This window comes from Lissotriton vulgaris, chromosome 1_2, assembly GCF_964263255.1.
Source record: "Lissotriton vulgaris chromosome 1_2, aLisVul1.2, whole genome shotgun sequence".
Classification (NCBI taxonomy): Eukaryota; Metazoa; Chordata; class Amphibia; order Caudata; family Salamandridae; genus Lissotriton; species Lissotriton vulgaris.
The window spans coordinates 107,836,395-107,863,439 of NC_141686.1; the positions used below are offsets into that span (position 1 = coordinate 107,836,395).

General features: G+C 51.5%; 1 protein-coding gene across 1 annotated transcript in view; it reads left to right on the forward strand.

The window, feature by feature from the left end:
- Positions 1 to 27,045, forward strand: part of LOC147734640 (protein mono-ADP-ribosyltransferase PARP12-like) — a 370,724-nt gene that overhangs the window by 212,984 nt on the left and 130,695 nt on the right. The window contains exon 7 of the mRNA XM_086952939.1: positions 10,749 to 10,866. Within this exon, the coding sequence (XP_086809065.1) occupies positions 10,749 to 10,866 (118 nt within the window). The remainder of the gene's footprint in view (positions 1 to 10,748; positions 10,867 to 27,045) is intronic.

Sequence of the window (27,045 nt, forward strand, 5' to 3'; positions counted from 1 at the left end):
ATGTGAGTCCCTTGCTCATTGCACCATCAGGATTCAAGCAAGCCGGGCCGACGACGGCTGAAATGCCAGAAACCGGTCCCCGGAAGCTTGTTTCCTTCCCAGTATAAGAATTGGCTTGGTAGTTTGGTTGGCCCTGTTCCCATCATGCACTGGGACAGGAACAGACTAATTTGCATGTAGCCAGGTTCTGAGCTGGGATGGTGCAGTGAGCTTAAAAAACGGTGATGGATCAAGCCCTGATCTTTAGACTGGGTAAGAGTGGTCTGCTTAATTCAGACACTCTGTTCATCACCACCCCCTTTTCTGAACCAAGCTGAACATTGGCATGATGCCAGGCAGGAAGTGCTGGACATGCAACAATCTGCTTCTGCTGACAAACTAGACCAATGGTCTAAGGAGGGAATACTGGATGATGAGGGCTGCTGGAGGAATAAAGATATGACCAAATGGAGGTTACCCACAGCATACCTACTCCCCTTGATTCACATGGCACATGGGCCAGCACATGTTGGTGCATCCTCAATGGCAAAACAACTCATGCAAGTTTGGGATCATCCTGATATTGCTGGCACTGCTAAAAAGGTAGTCCAGTCTTGTCTGATCTGTCTCCAATATAATCCTGGAAAGGGAACGCAAACTCCAACAGGAGGGTTTGCGACACCGGCTCCACCTTTTGAGGTCCTGCAAATGGACTACATTCAGTTTAAGCGCTGTAATAATGTGAAATATGTCCTAGCAGTGGTTTGTGCCTTCAGTAAATGTGTTGCGGCATATACTACGAAGGATAATACAGCTCTCACGACAGCAAAAGTTCTCTTAAAGGAGTTCTTTCCCCACTTTGGTGTTTGTCGGGTCCTATGGAGCGACAATGGACCTAATCTCATAGGGCAAGTTGTAGGATATGTTATGAAAGGGTTGGGGATTAAGCAGAAATTTCATGCTGCTTTTCACCCACAGTCAGCAGGCTTGGTGGAGCGTTACAACTCCACCCTGGAATTGAAATTGGCTAAAATACAGGCTTCCACGTCTTTGACTTGGCCTGATGCACTGCCCCTAGCCTTGCTTTCTATCGGATCAATACCACATACATGATCTGGCCTTACGCCACATGAGATTGTCTTTGGGAGGTCCCCAAGCCTCGCCCTATACATGATGTTCCCCACATGTTGATGAGTGACTATTTGTCCCAGTTAACTGACAGCTTGTCTTCTATTTATCAGCAGGTGCGGGAAGCTCTTCTAGATAGGTCGCAGGGTGATGGTTATGATCTGCGGTCTGGAGATTATGTCCTCACAAAATCGTTTCAACTGACAAGTTGTCTGGCACCTCTCTGGCGTGGCCCAGAGCAGGTCCTTGCTACGAGAACTGCTGTCCGAGTGACCAACAGGAAGAACTGGGTCCACGGCAGACACTGCTGAAAGATTCTGCATAACTTTGTGGGCCCTGCTGTGCTGACAGATCACTGCGACATTCTGGTCACCGAGAGAGGACGAGCTGCATAACCTGAAGGGCCTGAGGAAATCTTCCCGGACCACATGTTCCCCGGCGCATCTAGATACCTACTTCGATCCAGGAAGAGAGACACTTCATCGCAAAAAGAGACTGTTTGAGTCACTGTCCTGGGTGGTTAAAGACTGACTACAAAGGGGGGTAGCCTTTTAGTGACTACTCGTCTCAACGTTAGTGAAGAAACCAAAGCCTGCCCAGGACCTTAGGGCATCATCTCTTTTGTTGTTTGTCAACGAGATGAACATGCCTGAGGAGAAGAAATCAAATGCTGCAAAGATCTGTAGCGGCTGCACAATTTTTATTACTGGATTGACTTTGACTGCTGTCATCATTGCTGTGGTAATGTAGGTTGTGGAGGAAGTAACTCTGGCTCGAAACTTATTGCCTGCTACTACTCCTGTCCCCACGGAACATTATTACTTCACTCTTCCCTATCATGAAAAGAAGCATCGAATGTCATATCTCAATAACACTTTCATACAAATGTTTCATCATACTTCATAAGGCTACGAATACTACCAACTGCTGGGTATGTGGAATGATGCCAGCCCATCAGAAGAAGAGAGGAACTCCTCTCATTCCCCTGCCATTTTCATACAATGGCTCTTGTAGAGCCTGGTTTGGACTTTTGTGGGCCTCTGAAATCAATCATGTTACTACAGCTGATGCAGAGGGGCTTAATGCACAATTGAATAAGGTGTGTTACCCCGATGACGATGGCTTCCCTCAGGCCAAATGAACTATATAGGAAATGGAAGAGTATCCCAAAGGAAATTCCTCCACAAGCTACATTTTCCCCAATTCTCGAACGGCCAAGGGTAACGGGCCTCCTGTTATCGCTGTTACTAGAGCCCAAGCAAATCTTTGTGTGAGCAGTTTTTGGCAGTATCCCGGTGGGAAAAAGTGACTGTAGTACAGTATTGAATATCACTGGAACGAACAATAACTGTTTTCTATCCTCAGATAACACTTATTTCATTTCTGGATGTAAAGTTTACTATTATCTACCAATTGGATGGTCTGGAATATGCTATGTGTCCTTTCTGCTTCCCCGTGTTCTTAGCACCTGCTTCCTATCATAAAGACCAAACATTGTTTAATGACATTTCCTTGAACCGATTCAAAAGAACTATAAATAATGATGAAGTGGATCAAACTGACACTGTATTACAACAATATGTTGACTTTAATTTGGGACTCTTTTTCTTTGTTGGTGCAGCTTTGGAATCAATCGATTTTATTGAGCAGCATACCAACACTTAACCCAGCTCGGCTGCCTACATCCACCGGCCGGCAGAGCATGATCCAGCAATAATAAACACAGCCTTTGGGTCTACACCCCGGGGGGCGACCCGGCGAGGACATATGAAATGCCAGGAGGAACAGCCATCACTTTCAGCTTTTACTGCATATACGAAAAAGAACAGAAACAGCAAAACAAAATAGAAGCCCCTCCCCACCACCCCACCCTCCCCACCCCCCACCACCTCGCCCCCCTCCCGCCTCCCTCCTCCTCATCAGCCTCACAACTCCCCTTATGCACACTAAGTCCCGCCCGCCTCCCAGCACATTCCAGACCCTCCGCACCTATTTGACTGCACCCCGAGGGACCACCGTAATAAGCTGCAGAATCTGCAGGTATTTGGGACACGTAACCTCGCGCATGTCACAAGATAGAAGATGGATAAATGGTTCCCACAGCTCTGCATAAACCTCTCCCTTGCCTTCCACACACAAAGAGAGTCTCTCCATGGCCAACAAATGCCACAGCCGCCTAATCCAGTCCCTCGGGTCAGGGGAATCAGTGGAGCGTCATTGCATAAGGATTACTAAGCGCGCCGCTAGCAGGGCCAGAGATATTTGTTTACCCCTCATAGAGCGCAAAGGGAACGCTTTTGGATGCGGGAGCCCTAGCAGCTTCATGCTCAGGCACCCTGGGAAATGTGATGTGAAAGGCATCATCGATATCATCAAGGACCGCCTTCCAGTAACGCTCTAGTTTCGGGCAGTGCCATAGCAGGTGCGTCAAGGAACCCGGGGCACCACAGCCCCGCCAGCATAGACCTGAGCATTTTGGATCCCAAGCCTAATCCGCACTGGAGTATGGTACCAGTATGACACTGCCTTGTAGGCCGATTTAGCGCCTGCCATGTTAGACGTGGTATGCTGCGCACAATAAAACACCTTTCCCCACTCCTTATGCGACAGCGGGTGGCCCAGCTCCGTCTCCCAACAAACCTGCGCTTTAGTACCCGGCGCCTTAGGGCGCGCAATGATCAAGGCGTATATGTCAGATATAAGTTTGCGGTCATCTTTTTTGCATACCACCCAGCGTTCTAGAGCCGTCATAGGGCGAGACATATCAGCAATATTAGGGAGCTGAGTGACCCAATGTGCTACCTGCGAATAGGGAAAGGCATTGGCTTCGGCGAGGGAAAAGTGGTCCCGGCGGAGCGAGGAGAACAAAATCATGCCATCCAGGTCAAAGAGGTGGCCCACCCTCTTGCAGCCCGCCTCCCTCCGTCGCTGGAAGACCGGGGATGAGCAGCCGGGTGGAAAGTCTGGGTTATCGACAATGGGCATCATGGGTGAGGGGAAAGTGGTCCAACCCTTACGCTGTGCCAATTGATCCCATGTCTTCATGGTCGGCGATGTCACTGGGGACGAATATAGGCCCCAGGCTCTATGTTTTTGAGGGAGCCATAACTCACACCAAATATTGCGGTACGCCACCGCTTGATCCATAAATAGCCAGTGCTTGCTGTATTGTGGCCTGTTCCATTCGAGAATAAAGCGCAGACAAGCCGACTGGTAATACGCCTGCAGTGAGGGAAAGCCCAGTCCGCCGTTGGCCCGAGGGGCCGTAATCAACGAGGAGGCAAGCCGTGGACGTTTGCGATTCCATAGAAATTTGGTAAGCAGCCCCTGGAGCTTCTGTATGGTACCCGGCGGGGGGCTCAGAGGCAACATTTGGAAAAGGTATCAAATGCGCAGAATCATCGTCATTTTGACGGCAGCCAGCCGGCCAAACCAGGCGAGCTGTAAGCGGGACCAGTCAGACAGCGATTCGGTTGTTTGCTCAACTAAGATCTTGTAGTTAAGAGAGACCGTCAGTGCTATAGTGGGGGCAAGGCGGATCCCCAGTTACAGGATGTCAGAGTGAACCCACTGGAAGGCAAAGTCCTCTTGAAGGTCTTGCACGTCAGAAGCTGGGATCGACACGTTGAGGACCTGGGATTTGGAAAAGTTGACCTTAAAACCGGCAATGCCACCGAAGTCGTGCAATTCCATCGACAGATGCCGCAAGGAGGTGTGAGGGCACACAAGCGAGAGGATCACGTCATCAGCGTAGAGGCTTATTTTATGTTTGTTGGCGCCAAACTGAATCCCCTCAATGCCTCGGTTCGACCGAACTCTCTGCGCGAAGGGCTCCATATAGCGTGCGAAGAGCAACAGCGATAGGGGACAATCCTGCCTAGTCCCGCGGGTGATGGGGAAAGGGGCAGATCTACAACTGTTTACCCGGACTGCCGCCTTCGGTGCCGCGTAGAGGCAGCGCACCCATTTTACGAAGTTATCCCCCAGTCCGAAAGCTTTCAAGACCGCGAACAAGTACGTCCAGTCGACGCGGTCGAAAGCCTTCTCCGCATCTATTGATAAGAAAAGGGCCTGTTTGCGAGAGCGGTGTACAGAGTCCATGAGGTGCTGAAGCCTCTTCGCATTCTCCCCCCCTTCTCTCGTCAGTATGAACCGAACCTGATCCGGTTCGATGATGCCGTCCATGAGTGGGCTGAGACGGGCAGCCAGAATGCTAGCGAAAAGCTCTGCGTCAATATTGAGGAGGGAGATTGAGCGATACAATCCACACTCCGTGGGGTCCTTCCCTGCCTTGGGGATGACTGTAATCACGGCCTCCGACATAGAAGGGGTCACCTCTCCCGTTTCCAGGAAGGAATTAAAAAGGCAAGTTAAAAAGGGCGCTAGCTCCATACAAATTTTTTTATAAAAAACGGCAGAGAAGCCGTCCTGTCCCGGGGATTTGGCCAGTTTCAATCGCGAGATTGCGGAGATGACCTCCTCAACACGTATTTCAGTGTCGAGCGCTGCTGCCGAGTTCTGTGTGAGGGGCGTTACTCCACATGAAGTCAGGTATGTCTTCACACGTTCCGGCCCCGAAGGTTCCTGGCAATACAGGGTGTGATAAAACCGCCGGAAAAAGTCTGCGATAAGGGAATCGGCAGTCTGCTCTACCGCACCTACATCCCTAATGGCCTGAACGGCGGCCTGCTGCGTTCGGGACCTCAGCCTATGTGCCAACATCCGGCCCCCTTTGTCCCCACTGAGATAGAACTTATGACGCAAGCACAAGAGGGCGTATTCTACACGGTCCAGGTCAAGATGTTTAAGCATAAGCCGTTTTGTTTCCAACTCTCTCCAGATGCGTTTAGCCCCGGTACGCTTATGTATTGCCTCTAGGCCTCCAACCTCCCTCTCTAATTCCTCGCGCTTCTCCTTACGTATCCGGGAGAGCGACGCAGACACCACAATAAAGTCCCCCCGGGCCACCAATTTAAGGGCCTCCCACACAGACCCCAGCGAAATACCGTCCCTGTCGTTATCCACGAAATATTGAATAATCGTGTCTCTCATGCAGGTAACTACCGATTCCGAATTGAGGAGGGAATCCCGAAGACGCCACCCCGATGGCGGCGGTCGCTGCTCATTACAGGCAATCTGTACAGAGATAAGGGCATGGTCGGACAGAGAGCGCGGGGAGATCTCAGCGGCAGACAAATGGGGCATGAGGGATGTCGTGGCGAGGAAATGATCCAAGCGTGCATAAGTTTTATGAGCTGCAGAATAATACGTGAAATCGCGTTCCAGGCGATGCTGAGTACGCCACACGTCTTGCAGCCGCCCCTCTTGCAACCACTGCTTCCCCCCCTGGGAGATGGCCCCCGCTTGATGCAAACGCGCAGCTGACCTATCTAACACCGGATCCATTACTACATTCAGATCTCCCCCGACCAACACACACGCATCTGGGGAAGCTAACACCTCCGCAAGCGCCGTTTTCAAAAAGGGTTCCTGGTGGACATTTGAAGCATACAGGGAGCCCACCGTGAAATGTGTGTTCCCCCATTGGATCCTAACCGCCAGAAAGCGCCCTTTGATATCAATTACGTGGGACAGACCTTACAGTGAGCTTTGGCGCTGATCAGGATAGCCACCCACTGCTTTTTTGCTGAGCATGAGGACCACAACTGCACTGGAAAATGCCTGTCTCTCATCCTCCTAGTATCCTTGGAGAGGAGGTGAGTCTCCTGCAACAGACACACATCCCTATCCGCACCCTCCAACAGCGATAATATGGCTGCGCGCTTAACCGGGCTGTTGAGGCCCCGAACATTCAAGCTAACAATTTTCAAATCTTTACCCATACTCGCTGCAAGGGGATACAAGCATGCGATGTGGCTTCTGGGACTGTACCAGAGTAGAACCTCTCAGAGACACCCAACCACCCTGACCTGCCCCTAAACCCTCCCAGGACTGATGCGGAGCCCCCAAAACAACCCCCCCCCCCAAAACTCCCAACAACCAAAGTGTTGGTGCAGCTTTGAATAGTAGAATAATAAGACGCTTGAACCGAGTGGTAGAGGCTGTGACTAATCAAACAGCAATCGCTCTTGGAAATGTTACAGAAGAACTCCAAATTACGAGAATTGTGACCTTGCAAAATAGAATGGTTTTAGATGTAATATTAGCTGATTGTGGTGGAGCATGTCACATTATTGGGTGTATCTGTTGCGTATTTATCCCAAGCCATGCCCCTTCTGTTTATGATGCCATTTCCAAACTGCATAAAATAGCCACTGAGATACATCAAGATCCAGGAACATGGACTTGGACTGGATGGTTCTGGAACTTATTTTCTGTATGGGGTCTGAAAGTATTGTCGGCTTTATTCATAATTATTGGAATTATCTTCTATTGTTGTTTATGCATACAATGTGGCTCTGTTCCCTCTGTATTTCCACTTATATCAATCAATCAATCAAAGACATTTATAGAGGGCGCTACATACCCGTAGGGTCTCAAGGCGCTGGGGGGGGGGGGTGCCGCTACTGCTCGAACAGCCAGGTCTTCAGCTTCTTCCTGAAGGAGAGGTGGTCTTGGGTCAGGCGCAGGTCGGTCGGGAGGGAGTTCCAGGTCTTGGCGGCCAGGTAGGAGAAGGACCTTCCTCCTGTAGTCGCTCTTCGGATGCGGGGGACGTCGGCGAGGGCGTGGTTGGCTGATCGGAGGTGGCGTTTGGGAGCGTAGAAGTTGACTCGGCTGTTGAGGTAGCTCGGGCCTTGGTCGTGTAGGGCTTTGTGTGCGTGGGTGAGGAGGCGGAAGGTGATTCTTTTGTTGACGGGGAGCCAGTGAAGGTCTCTCAGATGTCCGGAGATGTGGCTGGTTCGTGGGATGTCGAGGATGAGTCTGGCTGAGGCGTTCTGGATCCGCTGGAGTCTCTTCTGGAGCTTGGCGGTGGTACCGGCGTAGAGGGCGTTGCCGTAGTCCAGTCGGCTGGTGACGAGGGCCTGGGTGACGGTCTTCCTGGTCTCGGTGGGGATCCACCAGAAGATCTTCCGTAGCATGCGAAGGATGTTGAAGCATGCCGATGAGACGTTGTTGACTTGCCTGGTCATGGAGAGGGAGGAGTCCAGGATGAAGCCCAGGTTGCGCGCATGGTCTGTCGGTTTGGGTGCGGTGCCCAGGGCGGGAGGCCACCAGGAGTCGTCCCAGGCGGAGGGTGAGGAGCCCAGGATGAGGACCTCCGTCTTGTCCGAGTTCAGTTTCAGGCGGCTGGTCGTCATCCACTCGGCTACCTCTTTCATCCCTTCGTGCAGGTTGGCTCTGGAGGCGGCGGGGTCGTTGGTCAGGGAGAGGATCAGCTGGGTGTCGTCGGCGTAGGAGATTATGTTGAGGTTGTGCTGGCGTGCGATGGCCGCGAGGGGGCTCATGTAGACGTTGAAGAGGGTGGGGCTCAGAGAGGATCCTTGAGGGACGCCGCAGATGACTTCGGTGGCCTCTGACTTGTACGGTGATAGACGGACTCTCTGTGTTCTTCTGTCGAGGAAGGAGATGATCCATTCCAGCGCCTTGTCCTGGATTCCGACGTTGCTGAGGCGCTGTACTAGGGTGCAGTGGCAGACAGTGTCGAATGCCGCGGAGAGGTCTAGGAGGATGAGGGCCGCTGTTTCTCCGTTGTCCATCAGGGCTCGGATGTCATCGGTGGCGGCGATGAGGGCGGTCTCGGTGCTGTGATTGGCTCGGAAGCCGGACTGTGAGGGGTCGAGGGATCCATTCGTCTCGAGGAAGGCGGCCATCTGCTTGTTGACGGTCTTCTGGATGACTTTGGCTGGAAACGGGAGGAGCGAGATGGGGCGGTAGTTCTTGAGTTCGGTGGGGTCCGCTGTGGGTTTCTTGAGAAGAGCGCTGAGTTCGGCGTGCTTCCAGCTCTCAGGGAAGGTGGCGGTGTCGAAGGATGTGTTGATGATGTCTCGCAGGTGGGGTGCGATGACAGCGTCAGCCTTGTTGAAGATGTGGTGAGGGCAGGGGTCAGTCGGTGATCCGGAGTGGATGGAGTTCATCGTGCGGATGGTGTCTTCGGTGCTGATCGGGGTCCAGGCGTGGAGGGTGGTGGCGGGGGGTGGCTGTTCGGTCTTGGTGTTCGTTGGTTGGTTGTTGAAGCTGTTGTGTATGTCCGCGATCTTGTTGTGGAAGTATGAAGCGAGGGAGTTGCAGAGGTCTTGCGATGGGGTGATGTCGTTGTTTCCTGCGCTGGGGTTGGATAGCTCTTTCACGATGTTGAAGAGTTCTTTGCAGTTGTGTGCGTTGTTACCAGCCGGTCCTTGAAAGCAGTTTTCTTGGCGGCGCCGATCAGCTGGTGGTGCTTCCGGGTGGCCAGCTTGAAGGTGGTCCTGTTGTCTGGTGTAGGTTCCCTTCTCCAGACTTTCTCGAGGGCTCGGCAGTTCTTCTTGGAGCTCTTGAGTTCGTCGGTGAACCACGGGGCTTTCTTGCTGCCGGATCTGCTGGGCGGGGTTCTCAGCGGGGCGAGTTCGTCCGCGCAGTTGTAGATCCACTTCGTGAGGTTGTCGGCGGCCTGGCTGGGGTTCGCTGAGTTGGCGGGAGGGTACTTGTGTACCATCTAAACCGAATGTCCAAATTGCAAATGCCCATTTAGCAATGGAACGAGACATTTGGGAAATGATGTTAATAGATATTCACGATGTATATCATCCCCTTTAGAAGGGACAAGGAAATGTCTTAGCTTATGCTAAAAGGGTCGTCTGTGGAAACGTGTAATATTTTACATTAGCATAAGCAACAGCCATTTTGGCTGTGTCATCCATTTCTTTTCCTTCGGAATTAATTCGCCCTCTGCTGTTCGTCTTTTCACCCTGCTTGTGTCATCAACTTTAGTTGACCTCTTTCGACATGGCTGCAATGGACGTGCTGGGGGGTTTGTAGCTGCCGGTGCACCTGGTCTTAGAGGCTATCTATTGATCGTTTACTGCTGCCATAAGCATTCCTGCTCCCCCTCCCTATTTGCTGACCAAGTGGTCATCCATCTGCCCTTGTTTGACAATAGCTATTTCTGTGTTTAAACATGTCTTTCCATTTCTGTCCATATGCTTACATTGCAACAAAACTGTATATATGGATGGTGGTTTTGTGAGTTCAGTGTACCTCCCCCTACAATACATGAGAGTGTTGTGTGGACGTGGTACCGCTCATGAGTGATTAATAAACTTGTTGTTTTACTTCAGCTCCAGTGCCGATCTCTGTTTTGTTAGTCTTTGGACCTGTGGACAAGAGGGTGACCCTGCACCAGTGTGCTCACTGTTGGGTACATTTCCACAATGTGAAATATGAAATGTGACTTGTGTGTTTATCTTCCATTTTGCTTTTGATATCTATGAAATCAATACTTTCTAGATGAATACCTGTCCTTCGATGGACTTCTCTTACAAGCAATTTCAAATTTTGATTTAAATAAAGAAAAGGCTACGCCATGAAAACCACAAAACTGGTTCTAATCTCTGTTCTTGAGCATTGCAGTGAGCGAATGTGGGGCGAGTTGCACGTGTGCACGTTCTAAGGTTAAGTTGGTGTATGCGCTCTGTTCAACAAAGAAAAGAATATATGAAAATACTACAATGCATCAATTCTTCATATGTCGTATTCGTCTGCAGGGTGGAAAGAAGACAGCAACACTTACTTCACAGGACCTGGAAACTTCTTACAGCACTGATAAAAAAGCTGTTGTGAACTTTGAAGCGGGTTCTCAAAAGTACGAAATCGATTTTCAAGGTACTGTGATATTTTTATATTTTTATCCTCCTATCAGTTGGGGACGCTATGCTTGTTGTTGCTTGTTGGTGGGGCATGTGGAGACTCCAAGGCCCAGACTGCTTTGTCCCAAGGAGGTAGAGGGGCCAGGGTACTGCCACATTCTTGCAATTGCTTCTTGCAGTATATAGCGCAGCCAAGGGACATTCCGAGGTGTAGGATACGCCAGAGTGAAGCCTGGGACAAGGGCGGGCCCGTTCTTCTCCTGTCATTGGCAGGGAGAGCTGGGGCGGGGGCAGCTCCCTTTGACAGTGAGATATTAGTGGCCATTCCTGACTTATGCGGCTTGGTGTTGTCCTTGAGGTACATGGATTTCCTTCCTTGACGGTGTTCATGACCGTGCCCGTTTCCTTCTTTCTTTTGTTATCTTCATTCAGACTGAGCCTTTCCTTGGTGGCAGGCAGTCACCTGTAACTTTCTCTTGTGGCAGTCCTCTCTTTGATCTGTAGCGTGCACCGTATCCAGGAGGAATGGTGTTGGTGTTCCCCTACTCAAGGAATACAGGCTGTTCCATGGATATTTTTTCTCAGACTCTAATCATTGAACAGCTATAGGCTCTCCCTTTTGGGAAGAAAGTTGTTCTTATGTTAGAAGAGCCACTCTTCAGTTTGCTGTAATAGCCTTTTTTTTGTGGAAAACCTTTATTTGACATTTCAACCAAGTACAAACACGGGCCTACAACCCCCAGGGCCGGCCGCTAAGCAGTTGCAACACAATAAAACAATCAAAATCCAGACTCAGCATCCCGGAGAGCAGATTCGCAACGGCCACAATACGTACTGGTTGTAAAACATATCAAGTTGGTAACAGGATAAAAAGGTTCCATTTTATAATATAAGATAGAAGGATCAGGTGCCATACAATATCTCAAGTTGCGAAAAAAAGGGGGGGGGGGGCGAAATAGCAATATGTCCACAGTTAAATCATCTTCGTGTAAGTCAGCGGCGTTAATACATACTATTCAGGATAAGCGAGCGTACAAATATAGTTCGCGCCAGCTGAATGTCCGCCCAGTAGCACTGAAACATCGCGAGAATTGAGGCACATATGAAACAGCAGAGATGGCCATAAAAATGAACCCATTACACTGACCCGGAAAAGAAGAAAAGAAAAGGGCAAAGAAAGATAAGAAGAAAAAAGGCCGTAGAAATAAAACGAAAAACAAAACACCCATCCCCCAACCCCCCACCTTGCACCCCTGCAGATGACTACGGCCTACTCCCCCTAGCAGCGTGCCTGTCGCCCAAGAACTGAAACCCGAAATATAGAAAAACCCAGAGAAAGACAGAAAGAAATTAAACCCCACCCAAGGAGGGGAAATGGAGGAGGGCTATCTTCTACGTGCTCCCGGTCTCTCCCCCCCGCCCTAACAAAGGGGTCCCCCCGAAACTGTCACATCTGAATAGTCCAAACTGAGAAAACATCCCGGGGGGAACCACCAACCCTGTCCCGGACTCCGTTAAGCTAATGAAGCAGTCCCGTTACCGATAAAACCACAATGAACAACCCAAACAACAGTCTCAGCCTTGGCCCCGTCGATCGAATTCGCCGAGTCCCTCAGACGATTAAAGCCCCATCATCAAAATGTCAAAAGATACACAGAAGTGGTCGGAACATAGTTCAGTAGATGGAAAGAGGACAGTAGATCCCAAAGTAAGCAGCTGGTACCAACAATGTCCCTCCCCGTCTCCGAAGCCAGGCATTATCACATCCGCCATCTTGAGAGAGCGACTGGGGAGGGGGTTCGACACAATCCAAAACAGTTCACAGTACCAATTAAAAGGTTCCAGGATAGGAACAGCAGTTGAATGTTCCGACAGCTGCAAAACCGGGGATTCCAAAAAATTTGTTAAGTCACCGATCACAGCCCATTCGAGTAGATCCACTTCTGTAGGGGCAGGCACAGCTTCCAGCACCGGGTCTAAGTGCGCCACTGGGGCGTCGATCAAAAGGCAAGCTGGCTGCCGGGTCTCGGGCATCGAGTCAGGATCCGGTCTCAGTCCTTTAAGTCCATCTGCCACCGACAACAGGTCGTAGGTCTGAGCTGCCACAGTCGCCTGAAGCGCCTCTAGGGCCGCCAGCACCTCCCGCTATGACGGACCACTTTGGGCCTGCTCCGCCCGGTTCCATATTTCCTCAGGCATAATGATCCCCACGGAGAGGCGCCTTCTCCGGGGTAAGATCAGCCGGAGCAGGACTGAGCCGTGAGGGACCAACCGTCAGCATGCATTAGTGCGCGACGAGACTCCAACCCAAGGTGTGCCGGCGATGCAAGTGCCGGGCCTCCGGGTCAGGGACCCCCGCAACACAGCACCGTGCGTCACTCGTCTCCTCACCTCCAACACAACACCAGGCTGCAGATGGTAGCAAAGAAATCCAAAAATTTCGAAAGTTCCAGAGACCGGACCCTGCCGCCCTCAACAGTCCGCTGTTGTTCAACTCAGCCAGCACTCGAGACCCCGGCTTCCAGACTGGGTTAGGCCACAAATCAGTCCTCGATGTTACTCCGCTCCACAATGTCAGAAAAACCCCAGGATCACACCATCGGAGTGCGGATTAGTTCACACACACGGATCCGGGGCAGGAAATCAGGATAAGTGACAGGATCTTGGAGCGTAAGACGGAGGTCAGCGGAGCATGGAGACTATGCGGCCATCCTGCTTGCTGTCATAGCTCCTCCTCCTGCTGTAATAGCCTTGTATTTTTGTACTGTTTTTTAAAGATGGGAGGAAAGGAAAGCGGCCGCTCCCAGGAACATCTTAAGGATTTTGGGGGCCCTGGGATAAACGGATTTTGGGGAGCCCCTGTTCAGAACAACTTTGAATTTAAGATCCAATTTCAGTTTTTTCATGACCTCTTTGGCCAGGTCACTGACAGAACACAGGCGCACTCGTCCACATTTTGAATGTGCTTTGCATCTAATATTTAGGGATAGTGACTTGTGCTTTCCATATTTAACACAGCAGCAGCTCACTAATGTTATTGCAAATAATCTCTGTGACACTCTCCCATTTCTCATATGTGAGGTCCTGTTTTGATCTGAAATAAACATTTTTATGGATGTTGCATTAAACAGTAACAAAGCATTTCTCTTCAAAATGTCCCTAATAAACGCTCACACATAAGCCATATTAAAAATAAATTACAGAAAAACGGTATTTAAAACAATTTGTTTAAGAATTACCCAAGGTCATTAGGGTAAGACTCTCTGCAGACCTTAGCTAGCTCTATAAGGGGACCCCTCAAACGTCTGGGGCCCTGGGCCAAAGCCCACTTTGCCATATCTTAAAACGTATCTGGCCGCTCCTACCCGATAGGTCCCGATAGTGTGCCCCAAGGTTCACTGCCATTGAGGAGTTTCTCTCTTGGGCAGTGTGTGTGGCTTCTGAAGAGAGAGAGCTAGCTGAGCGAAGATTATCCTTCACTAAGAAGGGCTCCTCCTCCACCGTGCTTAGTGTACGCAGTCCTGCGGAGGTCCCCATTACCACACCAATTGATCCTTGCGCTGTACACTCACGGGGGTCGTTCAGGATGTGCCCCTGGAGGTTTTTTTCCGCGACTATAGGGGGGTGGCACTGGTGCCTAGGGGATGAGTACTGATTTAAGTCCCACCACCTGCCCTAGGTGTAAGCGCAGAAGGCAAGCGGCAACTCCAAAACAGAAATCTGCCTTAGTCACTGTGGGGGTACAGACAGAGCCATCTCTCTGCTGTTTCCAACCTGCAGGCCAGCCTGTTCAGCCGTTGGATGTTCACCCCCGGTCCTTAGCAGCACTGGGAACACCAAATTAGATTTAATCTCCTCAAGGTTAGAATCAATCAAAGCTAGTGTCCAGCAGCTAGGGGATCTGTTGAAACCCTTAGTCGCTTTACAAACGGATCAGAGGCCTCCCCCAGGAGTGGGGCCCAGCGTAATCGCAGTGTGCTTCCATGAACCCAGGGGAGTTGGTTCCCTTACCCCTGCTGCCACCTAGTCTGCTCCCCAGTGCCCCACATGCAAACCCGAGTTCTACTACTCCCCTTGGGGTCCATGTCCCACTTAGCAATTAGTTAAATTATTATCTTGCCCTGGGAAACGTCCCCCCACACCACAACTCTAAACCACAAACCTTTGGGGAAGTAAAAAACAAGGTGGTGCACTAGTTTAAGTTTAGCTCTAACCTGGTTATGGCAATTTATGATTTAATTATCATGGTTAGGAGGGTAATCTGGTTGGGCCCATTGTCAAGAGATGTGCAGGGACTGTGTGATGCTTAATTTTAACAAACCTATCAAAGCTGCACACTTACTTACCACATTAGGCTCACACAAATCACCCGAATTGACTGACAGAAGGCAAGATGGCCGCAAGGGTGGGAGCTCTGAAATCGAGCTACAGGCACTGAACTACCCTCGATGCCTCCCTCCCAGCCCCTGGACCCTCACTGGATTGCCGAATTTGAGGTGTAGCCTGACTCGTGAACGGAAGGCAGGGAATTCCGCCGCATCACACCCAAAGGTGATCGACGCTTCCCTGCTCTCTCTCGACCCCAGGACACCTTCTTACCGGAGCTGCTGGAGCGCCAGTCCGTACTACCAACTTCAGCTGCCATGGGACGCCCTCAACACATCGCCTGCTGAGGAAGTCGGCTGCCAACTAGATCCAAGATTGAAAATCGGTGCGCGAGTCTCGGACGCAGCTCTCCGCCTCGGCGTGCCTGCTTCTAACATGGCGGACCTCCAGGACACTCCGGCCCGGGGCCACCAGCCGCAACAACTCGCAGGGCTCTTTGTCAGACGCGCAGGTGAGTCGTGCCGGCGTTAAGCCCTGGCGACCTGACGCCTGCCTCCTACTCGCAAGCGGTCCCCACGCCAAAGCGGAGCACCAAATCCTCTTCCCTGCCTGGCCTACAAATGGCGGCCGTGCAGGGTCGACCCGACCATCAATTCCCGGGCTGTATCCTCACCAGAGGGCTTTGTGAAATAGCGAATGTGAGCCGCGCCTCTCACTGAGCCCCGGTGACTGCTCACACCAAAGCACTCGCCCGAGCCTCCCACACATCCGGACTCTGAGCACCGCCTGATCCTAAAATGGCAGCCCTCCTAGGACAACTAGCCCAGTAGTTACTGGTCACTCTCTCTCTGGGGACTAGGCGCGGCAGAATCGCGTCCCCACTTGCCAGAGAGTCCTCCTCCTGCCACCGATCTTTCTCCCAGCTGCCCCGATCTAAACCGGAGTAAAAACACCGAACCCTGCACCCCGCCTGTCCCGGGCCACTGCTAACAACTCCGCTCCGCAGCGGCTAACTGCCTCGCGCACCTGGTTACAAAATAGCCCTCTTCAATAGACACTATCCTCACTAATCCTCAACTCTGCCCATTTAGAATGCCTCCCACCTCGTCTCCCGCCCTAAACCCTCTCTCCTCACCCTACATAAAACAGCACGGCCATAACTCCTTCTCGCACACCCTCCCACCCATCCTCTCTCCGAAATCTAAAAAAACCCTTAAACACAAACTAATCAGACAATTCCCGGAATCCCTCTTTGCCGACCTATACCACTCCTCCGCCTTAGGCCAAATAAAAATGGACCTCATATACCACACAACCAGGCCAGCCTATTGGATATCGGCCCTAAGAGACAGATGCCAAATCACCAAAACAACAAAGATGACCCATAGCTGCAAACTCTCCTTTTTACGCCCCCTCCCCCCTGCCACTCTGTGGGATTACCTCGGTGACCTCAGGAACTCAGAGCAGCAAGAAGAAATTACAAACAACATATCAATAATGAAAAATCCAACTTTTTCTGCACCGTGCTGGACAAGGCCTAAAACAGACCAAGAGAACTCTTTGACATCATTAAAAAACAAACGTCCAAGCCAACAACATCCCTCGTCCAGCCTTCAAAAGCCTTATGCGCCAACTTCGCCAACTTCTTCAACGAAAAAATCACCTTGATCGAACTCTAACGGCACAGTCCTGATCCAAGCCAACAATGCCAACCTGGAAGCTTTTGACCTCCTCTTCCCCTCTCTACTAACTATCAAAACCCCCACACTTCCCCCCTCCCTCTGCTCATCCGCCACTTGGAAAGTCAATCCCCCTTAAGGAACTCTCACCAGAGTCCGCCTTCTGTTACCCCACCCACCGTAGCACATCCTCTGACCATCGGAAATCCCCACCCTCCAATGATGCCCCCCTCCCCCCCCCTTTACCTCTTCGTCTTGAGCAACCACCGGCGCGGAACACCCAACATCCTGTGCTGGGCATCCACAACCCACTCCGCAAGCCTCCCCCCCCACCGTCATCCTCCCCCTAACAAGAAAAATAGCCCATCTCTTCCCGATCCCTTGCATCCCTCGTCACTCCTCATAACCTAAACCGTCACATCAACTAACAAAATAAGCCTTCCAAACTCCGCCAGCGCTCCCCTCCCGCCGAAGAAATCACCCCCAGCTAAAACCCACCCCCGTCAAGAAGAGACGGATTGCCGCCTCGCCCGCATTGAATGCCTACTCTCCTCCTTATTACAGGGCATGAGTCTCATCCTAACCAACCTCTCGTCACTCCCCCTCAACACCACCTCCAACCCCACCTTCCCCCCCACACCCCTCTTTGGCCTCCGAACCCCCTGCCCCCTAAGCTGTCAGTCCACCTCCCCATCCCCAGGCCCAGATACCAAGGAGGGCTATGGAAGCCATGTCCCCGGAAGAAGCTATCGAGATGGCCTTCTCCTACTTCCCCCCTCCAACCCACGACCTGCACTCCGCAATCCAGGTAATCACTGGGACCAGAACTGAGCTCTCTGTCCAGAAATCCCTCAAACCCCTTCCTCCCTCATCACCATCTCCACGGAACAAATGAAAGAGACCCACCGCACTAACTGCATGCTCATAAATTGCAGGTCTGCCACGAAACACGCCACAGAGCTTGCCGAATCCATTCTCAGCCAAGACATTGATATTGCCTTCATCACTGAGACCTGGCTCAATGACTCCTCCCCCCCGATCCTGGATATGCTCGTTCCCCGGGTTTCTCTATCATCAAGAAAGATAGAATAGACCAAAAAGGCGGAGGCGTGGCAATCATCCACAACAATAACCTATCGGTGTCCGAATCCGATAACATCATATACAACTCATTCAAATGCCTAACCACCAACATCAAAACCACCAACAATAACCTACTGCACTGCCACCTCCTATTCCATCCCCCAGGCAACTCCATCACCTTCACAGAACACCTATCAGACCTAATCGCACATTGCTCTCTCCGAGATACCAACAGCGTCATTCTAGGCGACCTTAACCTCCACTGGAATGATAAGAACAGTGCTCTTGTACAAACCCTAAATGACCTACTCCTTACCAACAACCTCACCCAGCACTGTTCTCAAGAAACCCACAACAAAGGAGCTATCCTGATGCCATCATCGCCAATCATGACGCAATCACCATAGATCACATCCTGCCGGTCGAATGGTCAGACCATCACCTTATCCTATTCCACCTCCCTCATCAGACCCTGCCTCTACCCTCCATCACAGCCCCCCTCTCATGGTCGAGAAACGTATTGCAGATCAACACAGATGAGTTAGAAGAGAAAATATCCTCCCTCCTGCCCATCTCCCCGGAAGGCCTCTCTACTGAAGAACTCACAGCCCACTACAACGTTACCATGTCCTCCATTCTTGACGAACTAGCCCCCTTGAAAATGAAAAAACCCAGGAACATTCCCTCCAGATCCTGGTTCAACAAGGACATTCATGAGGAAAGACGGCAACTCAGAGCTTCTGAATGTCTCTGGAGAAAGGATCCCTCCTCCAGCCGTTTCGAGGAACTCAGAGCAGCAAGAAGAAATTACAAACAACATATCAATAATGAAAAATCCAACTTTTTCTGCACCGCGCTGGACAAGGCCTAAAACAGACCAAGAGAACTCTTTGACATCATTAAAAAACAAACGTCCAAGCCGACAACATCCCTCGTCCAGCCCTCAAAAGCCTTATGCGCCAACTTCGCCAACTTCTTCAACGAAAAAATCACCTTGATCGAACTTTCTCTGGACATTAACCTCCATCCCCCTGACAAAGACTGCTCTCCAACAAGCGAAATCATCACGAAAAGGCGACCGGCAACAACTTGGTCCTCCTTCAACACCATCTCAGAATCGGAGATCCTCAAATGTATCTCCTCCTCCAAGCCATCGTCTCACAACCTCGACCCCATTCCCTCTCAAATGGTGAAAGAGCTGAAACTCTCCCTGGCTCTTCTTTGGTGCGAAATCATAAACAGTTCCCTAAAAACTGGCACCATTCCAGATTGCCTTAAAGTTGGCCAAGTCATTCCTCTTCTGAATAAGCATTTACAATGCAATAGGTCTCGCAATTATATTGTTTTGAGCTATTGGCATTGTAAATGTTATTGTTTTTTTTTTCCTTTCGTGAAGCATTAATTAAATGGTGTAATGCAAAATGGCAATAGCTCACTTTGTTGTAATTGCGAAATCTATTGCATTGCATTTGTACTAGTGTGAGTTTTGCATGGTTAATGGTACGGTTCTGGAGTGGCGTGCTACTCACCAGAAAAGCTATTCAACATCCAACAGGGGTAACAAGTGCTATATGAATGCAAATCTTTCTTCCCTTTTTATCCCTCCGCTATTCTTCTCACTCCAAGTAACTGACTAATATCCACCACTGAAATTACTTCACATTTCACCATATTAATTCACCACTAATCCTTTGTAGGCTTCCTGAATAGCGTGCGTCAACAAGCGCTATATAAATACAAACCTTTGTCCTCCTCTTTCCTTCTGCTACCATTTCAAATCCAAATAACTGATTAACCTATCCACCACTTAAAATGCACTTGCATGTTTCACTATACTAATTCAACACTAATCCTTCAAGGGGTCCGTAGTAGCATGCTACTCGCCGAAAAAGGGCTTTGACGCCTCATCAGGGGTAGAAAGCGCTATATAAATGCAATTACAATACAATACAATATACCTATGGCAAGACTGGGTGGGACAGGTTGTATTGTACTTCTGGTTATTGAGTGAACCTATAGAGCAGTGACACCGCCTTGATGGTGCAATCACTACTACTCATAGAAAGGGGAGGGGGTTGAATCTTAACTTACATGTACTGGAGACCCACCACAACTCCCACTACAGCATGACAACCTCCAACAGTCCGTTTCTCCGTGTGCTGGATCTACGTTTTACATTGGGTCACACCTCTCACATGTCTATTTTCAAGGGTGCCGTTGCCGTAACCTCAGACGATGTTACTGGACTCTTTTTCATTTGTTGTGAGCCACAATGATGTGTTAGTGTGTATGAAAGTTGTGTTTCATCGAAACAAAACCTGGTGCACTTGAACTGTGTGACATCAACATAAGATTACATTTAAATGTGACACGTCTTGTGAACCGTTTTCACACACAGAGATGGGGTGTGTTCATTTTTAACCACCTTTAGTGCCTAAAACGGTCTCTTACGCTGGAGATTTGGTTGCACACAAGTGGGGATTCTATTGTGCTATTTTTCACTACAAAAGTGCAAGCAGTGCGTTTTAATCTGTCTGGCAGCCTCCTAGATGGAGAACTATTAAATGCCTGAATGTCTTTGTGTACAGCCATAAAGACTCCCGGGTTACCTGAAGCAGAATTGTAGAGCCATAAAGTTTGTACCTTGTACAACCTTGCGTGTCAGGATCTATAGACTAGCTCGCTGTAATAGTTACAAGACACATGCAGAGCAAAACTCCTATGTCTATAACTAAATATAGTCATGTGCCATTGTCAGATCAAGTCAAGTCATGGAATTTGTATAGCGCACTACATACCCAGAGGGTTTCAAGGCGCTTAGGAAGGGGAGGAGGGTTACTTGTCAAATATCCATGTTTTAAGTTGCTTTCTGAATGCTAGGTGGTTCTGGGTAAGGCGAAGGTACGCGGGGAGTGAGTTCCATGTTTTGGCAGCCAGGTATGAAAAGGATCTGCCTCCCATGGTGGTTTTGTTGATGCGAGGTACAGTGGCGAGGGCTTGGCTGGAAGAACGTAGTTGGCGGGAGGGGGTGTAGAAGGACAGTCGTGAGTTGAGGCAAAATGGTCCGATGTCGTAGAGTGATTTGTGTGCGTGGGTAAGCAGACGGAAAGTGATCCTCTTATTGACGGGTAGCCAGTGGAGGTCTTTAAGGTGACCGGAGATGTGTTCGTTGCGTGGGATGTCTAATATGAGCCTGGCTGAGGCGTTTTGGATTCGTTGGAGCTTCTTCTGGAGTTTTACGGTAGTACCTGCGTAGAGGGTGTTTCCGTAGTCCAGTCGGCTCGTGACCAGAGCGTGGGTGACTGTTTTCCTCGTTTCGGAGGGGATCCAGCGAAATGTTTTCCTGAGCATGCGAAGAATGTTGAAGCAAGAAGAGGATACGGCGCTGACTTGTCTGTTCATTGAGAGTGAAGAATCCAGGATGACGCCTAGGTTTCGTGCGTGGTCTGTCGGGATGGGTGCTTTTCCGAGGGCTTCTGGCCACCAGGAGTCGTCCCAAGCAGAGGGGGATGTACCTAAGATGAGGACTTCTGTTTTGTCCGAGTTCAGTTTCAGACGGCTTTGTTTCATCCATTCGGCAACTTCTTTCATTCCTTCGTGTAGGTTAGTTTTGGCGGTGCTGGGGTCATTGGTGAGGGAGAGGATCAGTTGAGTGTCGTCCGCGTAAGAGATGATGTTGAGGTTGTGTTGGCGTGCGATGGCCGCGAGGGGGCTCATGTATACGTTGAAGAGGGTGGGACTGAGTGAGGATCCTTGTGGTACGCCGCAGATGACTTCAGAGGCCTCGGACTTGAATGGAGGAAGGCGGACTCTCTGGGTTCTTCCGGTGAGGAACGAGGTGATCCATTCAAGTGCTTTTCCTTGGATTCCGATGTTATTGAGGCGTTGTAAAAGGGTGCTGTGGCAGACTGTGTCGAATGCTGCAGAGAGGTCAAGGAGGATGAGGGCGACTGTGTCTCCATTGTCCAGTAGAGTTCGAATGTCGTCTGTTGCTGCGATGAGGGCGGTCTCAGTGCTGTGTTTTGCTCGGAAGCCAGATTGTGAGGGGTCGAGGGATTTGTTGGCTTCGAGGAAGGCGGCGAGCTGGTTGTTGACAGCCTTTTCGATGACTTTGGCCGGGAATGGAAGAAGCGAGATGGGGCGGTAATTTTTGAGTTCGGTGGGGTCTGCTGTTGGTTTTTTCAGGAGGGCGGTGAGTTCAGCGTGTTTCCAGTCTTCCGGGAAGGTGGCGGAGTTGAGGGAGCAGTTGATGACGTCTCGGAGGTGTGGTGCTATGACGGAGTCTGCTTTGTTGAATATGTGGTGAGGACATGGTTATCCAGTATTTGGGTGTCTTTCATAGATTCACATGCCTGAATCATTCCCCGTCGCCGAGACGGGAGCCTCCGGTACATAAAAAAGTAATGTCCTAAGGACATACATAGAGAACATAGGCCGAAGGGCCTCCCCTTTGGGGCCTTTCCACGTCCTTATGTAAAAAGGACCGACTTCTCATCGTTAGCCAATCAGCTCCGACCTCCCTCTAGAACCTTCCCGGGAGGAGCCTCAGTCCCTCAGATTTTCTACCGCACGTTGTGCTAGGGAGTCTCCAACCTGAGCTCCTCAGGTTTTTTGCTTCAAAGTCTCCAAACTTCTCTGGAAGTCCCTTTGTTCAAAGGAGTAAATATCTTCGACTGCCGTCTTCCATGTCGGAATCCAGTAAAAAGGCTTCATCCATGGCGGACTCGCAAAAGAAAGCCCTTCTCAGGGCCTGTTCCTCCTGCGGCAAGAAGCGGATCCACGCGGAGGATAAGCACGATCTGTGCTTGTATTGCCTGTACCCTGACCACGTCTCTGACAAGTGTAGGGTGTGTAGAGCCTTCCCAAAAAAGACTGTGAAGGAAAGAGAGGCTCGCCTTCTCGAATGGCTCGACAGGCTTAAGGACCGAGACACTCTGGAATCTTCAGAGAGTAGTGTCTCCGCGTCCTCCAAAGTCTCCAAGAAGAGACCCAGGGTGCAGTCCCCTGGAGAGACAGACACTCCTCCTAAGAAGGCGCACAGGAAACCTTCGGAGGCACGTTCCACTACCTCTTCCGTGTCTGTTCGAGATGACCAAAGGTTCAAGAGACCCGCTCCGTCTACTAAGCGGACCACCTCGGTCTCGACCACTGTGTCGACTACTACGGCCTCATCGCCCTCCGCGACGGCCACAACGACCACTACCGCGTCCTCAGGCGCGCCTGTCTCCTCTACCATTCCTTTGAAGTCTTCGTCTAAAACGAAAACAGGACCGTCGACGGTGTCCCCACTGTCTGCGTCATCGTCACCTAAACAGTCAAAGTCAAGTTCGAAAGGTCCGCCTTCACCGAAGAATTCTCAAGCAGAAGGCTCTAACACGAGAAAGTCGACGGTGGAATTGTCACCGAAAACGACTGTCCCCACGACAGTGTCGAAATCGTTGACGCCGTCAACCCAAACCAAGGCCTCGTCGGCGGCTGGCGCGCCATCCAACGGCACGTCGTCGGAAGGGACTCCGGCGCCATCTTGGAAGGAGTCCAGGTTGGTCGAGGTCTCCATCCACTCGATTCCGCCTTCCTCGGTTCCCTCTACAACGAAGGGGGTGCCTGCCGCTCAGGGCAAATCCGGGGCACAGATCACCCCGGAATCAACGTCTTCCAGCAGGGTGGAGGCATTCCCCCCGCAGGTAATTCTACAAAGTGAGGATTCCGAGGAGGAAAACCAGCCCGATCCGGCCACCTCTTTCTCGGACCTTCACGAGGACCATGAGGAAGTCACGTATCAGGAACATTCCGTACACACAAGTGTCCGCACGGACAACACCCCGATGATCTGTTTGCCCGTGTCTCTGGTCAACGACTTGCGCTGCCTTGTGCAGGACTATAAGCAACGGTTCCCGGATGCCGACAGCGGAGCCCAGGTACCGGTCACCCAGGAGCCACCGTCTGCCTCGCGTCCTTCCGCTCTCCAGGGCCGGCCTAGGAACCAACCCCAGCCTCGTGCTCGACCCCAACCTCAGGTAGAGGAACACTCTGAGGACGAGGAAGAGGAGGCGGACTTGGAGGAAGGTGAGGTACAAGACGTCGACTCTGACCAGCACGACGATGAGGCCGATGCTGCGTCATCCCAGCATTCGTCACCCCCGGCTTCCCCGCAACCGCGCCACACAGAAGCGACAGACGTTGGGGGTTTCCACAAGCTAGTGGACAGGGCGGCTAAGAGGTTTCACATGGCGGTGGAATCCACGGAAACGGAATGCTTCCTCCATGACTTCAAGGAGCACAGCCAGAAATCGGCCAAGTCTATTCCAGTTATAGACTTTCTGTGGGAGCAAGGCAAGAAGTTGATGCTAACACCTGCCTCGGTGCCTGCGGTGGTTCCGCGCCTGGACAAGAAATATAAGGCCCCGCTTACGGCGCCAGCCTGCCTTAACGGCCACCCAAAACCGGATTCGGTGGTGACTCAAGCGGCCCAAAAACAATCCCGCAACCCATCCTCGCCACTGTCCGCCCCGCCGGACAAGGAAGGCAGAAAACTGGACACCATAGGCAAACGGTTCTCTACCACGTCCGCCATGACCATCAAGGTGGCGAATTCCATCGCCCTGCTAGGGCGCTACAACCGCCAACTATGGGAAGACATTGCCCCCTACCTGCAAGAACTGCCAGACACGGTCCAGAACGAGGTTAAAGCTCTCCTGGCGGAAGGACAAAACTCCGCTGCGGAGATCATCGACTGCGCCATCGACGCAGCCATGACTGGATTCCGTCAGTTGGCCGGGGCCGCCGTGCTCCGCCGCCAAGGCTGGCTCAAGGCTACGTCTTTCCGACAGGAAGTCCAATCGAAGGTGCTGGACATGCCGTTCGATGGTCAGTTTCTTTTTGGGGAAAAGATCGACGAAGCACTACAGGCCATTAAGAAGGATACCGACACCGCAAGGGCGCTGGGCTCCCTACAGTCCCGGAACCAGTCGTTTCGGGGGGGCCGCTCCAGGGGTCAATACTCCTACAGAGGTTCCTACCAAAACAGGTCATCCTACTCCTACAGCAACAGGAATCAGTCCCAGCACAAGCAGCAGAACCGACAGTCGTCCTATGGGAGGTCCTCCTTCAGAGGCAAATCCGCCAAGAAGGGCACTGGCGGCCGCCAGTGACCATTTACTCCAGCCAGTCCCACCACCGTCTCAATCCTTTCAAATTGGAGGAAAACTAACCCACTTCCTCCCCAATTGGCGAAAAATCACTACGGATCGGTGGGTACTACAGATAATACAATTTGGACATTCCCTCGAATTCACCAACACCCCTCCCAATACACCTCCCCTGAAGCGTGCTCACAAACACCTGCACCTCCTTCTCAAGGAAGTCACCGCCATGTTAGTAAAAGGGGCCATCGAAAGGGTCCCGGCGTCCCAGAAGGGGACGGGATTTTACTCCCACTTCTTCCTGGTAAAACAAAAGGGAGACAAGTGGAGACCAATCTTGGACCTCCGGGCGCTCAACGCCTTCCTTCGGAGTCAATCCTTCCGGATGGTAACGATCCAAGAGATCCTGGGAGCGCTGGAAAGGGGAGATTCCATGACCTCCCTGGACTTACAGGACGCCTACTACCACATCCCCATCCTCAAAAGGCACAGGAGGTTCCTGCGGTTCGAGGTAGCAGGCAGACATTATCAGTTCAAGGTCCTGCCATTCGGCCTCAAGTCCGCACCACGTATCTTCACGAAGTGCTTGGCACCGGTGGCAGCCTTCCTGCGGCAAAGAGGTCACCAGGTATACCCCTACCTGGACGACTGGCTGGTAAAGGCACCCTCTCCAAGGGGCGCGGCCGCTTCCTCCAACGCCTGCACCGCACTTTTTCAGCAGCTGGGTCTGACGATCAACCTCAAAAAATCCTGCACTACTCCATCAACGAGGATTACTTTCCTAGGGGCTACCTTGGACACGGAGTGCGCAAAGGCCTTCCCCTCGGAGGAGAGAACGGACAAGATACTGTCTCTGGCCACGGCGGTGGCCGCGAAGTCTCGCATCAAAGTCAGGACATTCACCTCCCTGCTCGGAATGTTGTCCTCCTGCATTCTCCTCATACCACACTGCAGGCTCCGCATGCGTCCCTTGCAAGAAGCTCTAGCGAGGCAATGGAAACAGAGTTCCGGCTCCTTCGAGGACATTATCAAGATCACACCGGCCATTTCAAAGGCCCTTCTGTGGTGGAGAAGGCGGAAGCACCTGACGGCAGGCTTGCCGTTCCTCCTTCCGCCGGCCCCTCTGGTTATCACAACGGATGCCTCCCTGGAAGGCTGGGGCGCTGTTCTATTAGACCTTCGAGTCAGCGGCAAATGGGAGGCCCAAGAGAAACTACTGCATATCAACCTCTTGGAGCTGAGGGCAGTGTCTCTGGCTCTGCAAGCGTTCTTGCCACGAATCAGGACTTCCCCAGTGCTCGTCAAAACAGACAACACCACGACGATGCACTACCTGAACAAACAAGGGGGAACGCGATCTCTTTCTCTCTCACGAGAATCGCAGAAAATCTGGAACTGGCTGGTGTTGCACGGAATATCACTCAAGGCGGAATACGTTCCCGGAAAGGACAATACCATCGCGGACGCCCTCAGCAGGCAGAGCTCTCTCTCCCACGAATGGGAGCTGAACGACGACACTTTGGCCCACATCTTCTCGCAATGGGGAGCCCCGAAGATCGATCTCTTTGCGACAGCGGGGAACGCCAAATGCCCAAGCTACGCAAGCTGGCATCCCCAACAGGGGTCGTTGGGAAATGCTTTTTCCATCGGCTGGTTCAGCGTGTTTGCGTACGCTTTTCCTCCGTTCCCGATGATACCAAGGGTCCTCCGGAAAATGAAGACAGAGCCGTGCACCTTAATCCTGATTGCTCCGTTTTGGCCGAGACAACACTGGTTCTCGGATCTGCTTCGCCTCTCCATCAGGCCCCCGATTCACCTGCGACAACACCCGAACCTCTTAACGATGTCCGGAGGCCAGGTACTCCACCCGAACCTCCGCTCGCTCAACTTATCGGCCTGGCTCCTGAGCACAGAGAGTTCGGAGACCTAGAGATCCCGCAGGACTGCAGGGACGTTCTGGCCAAG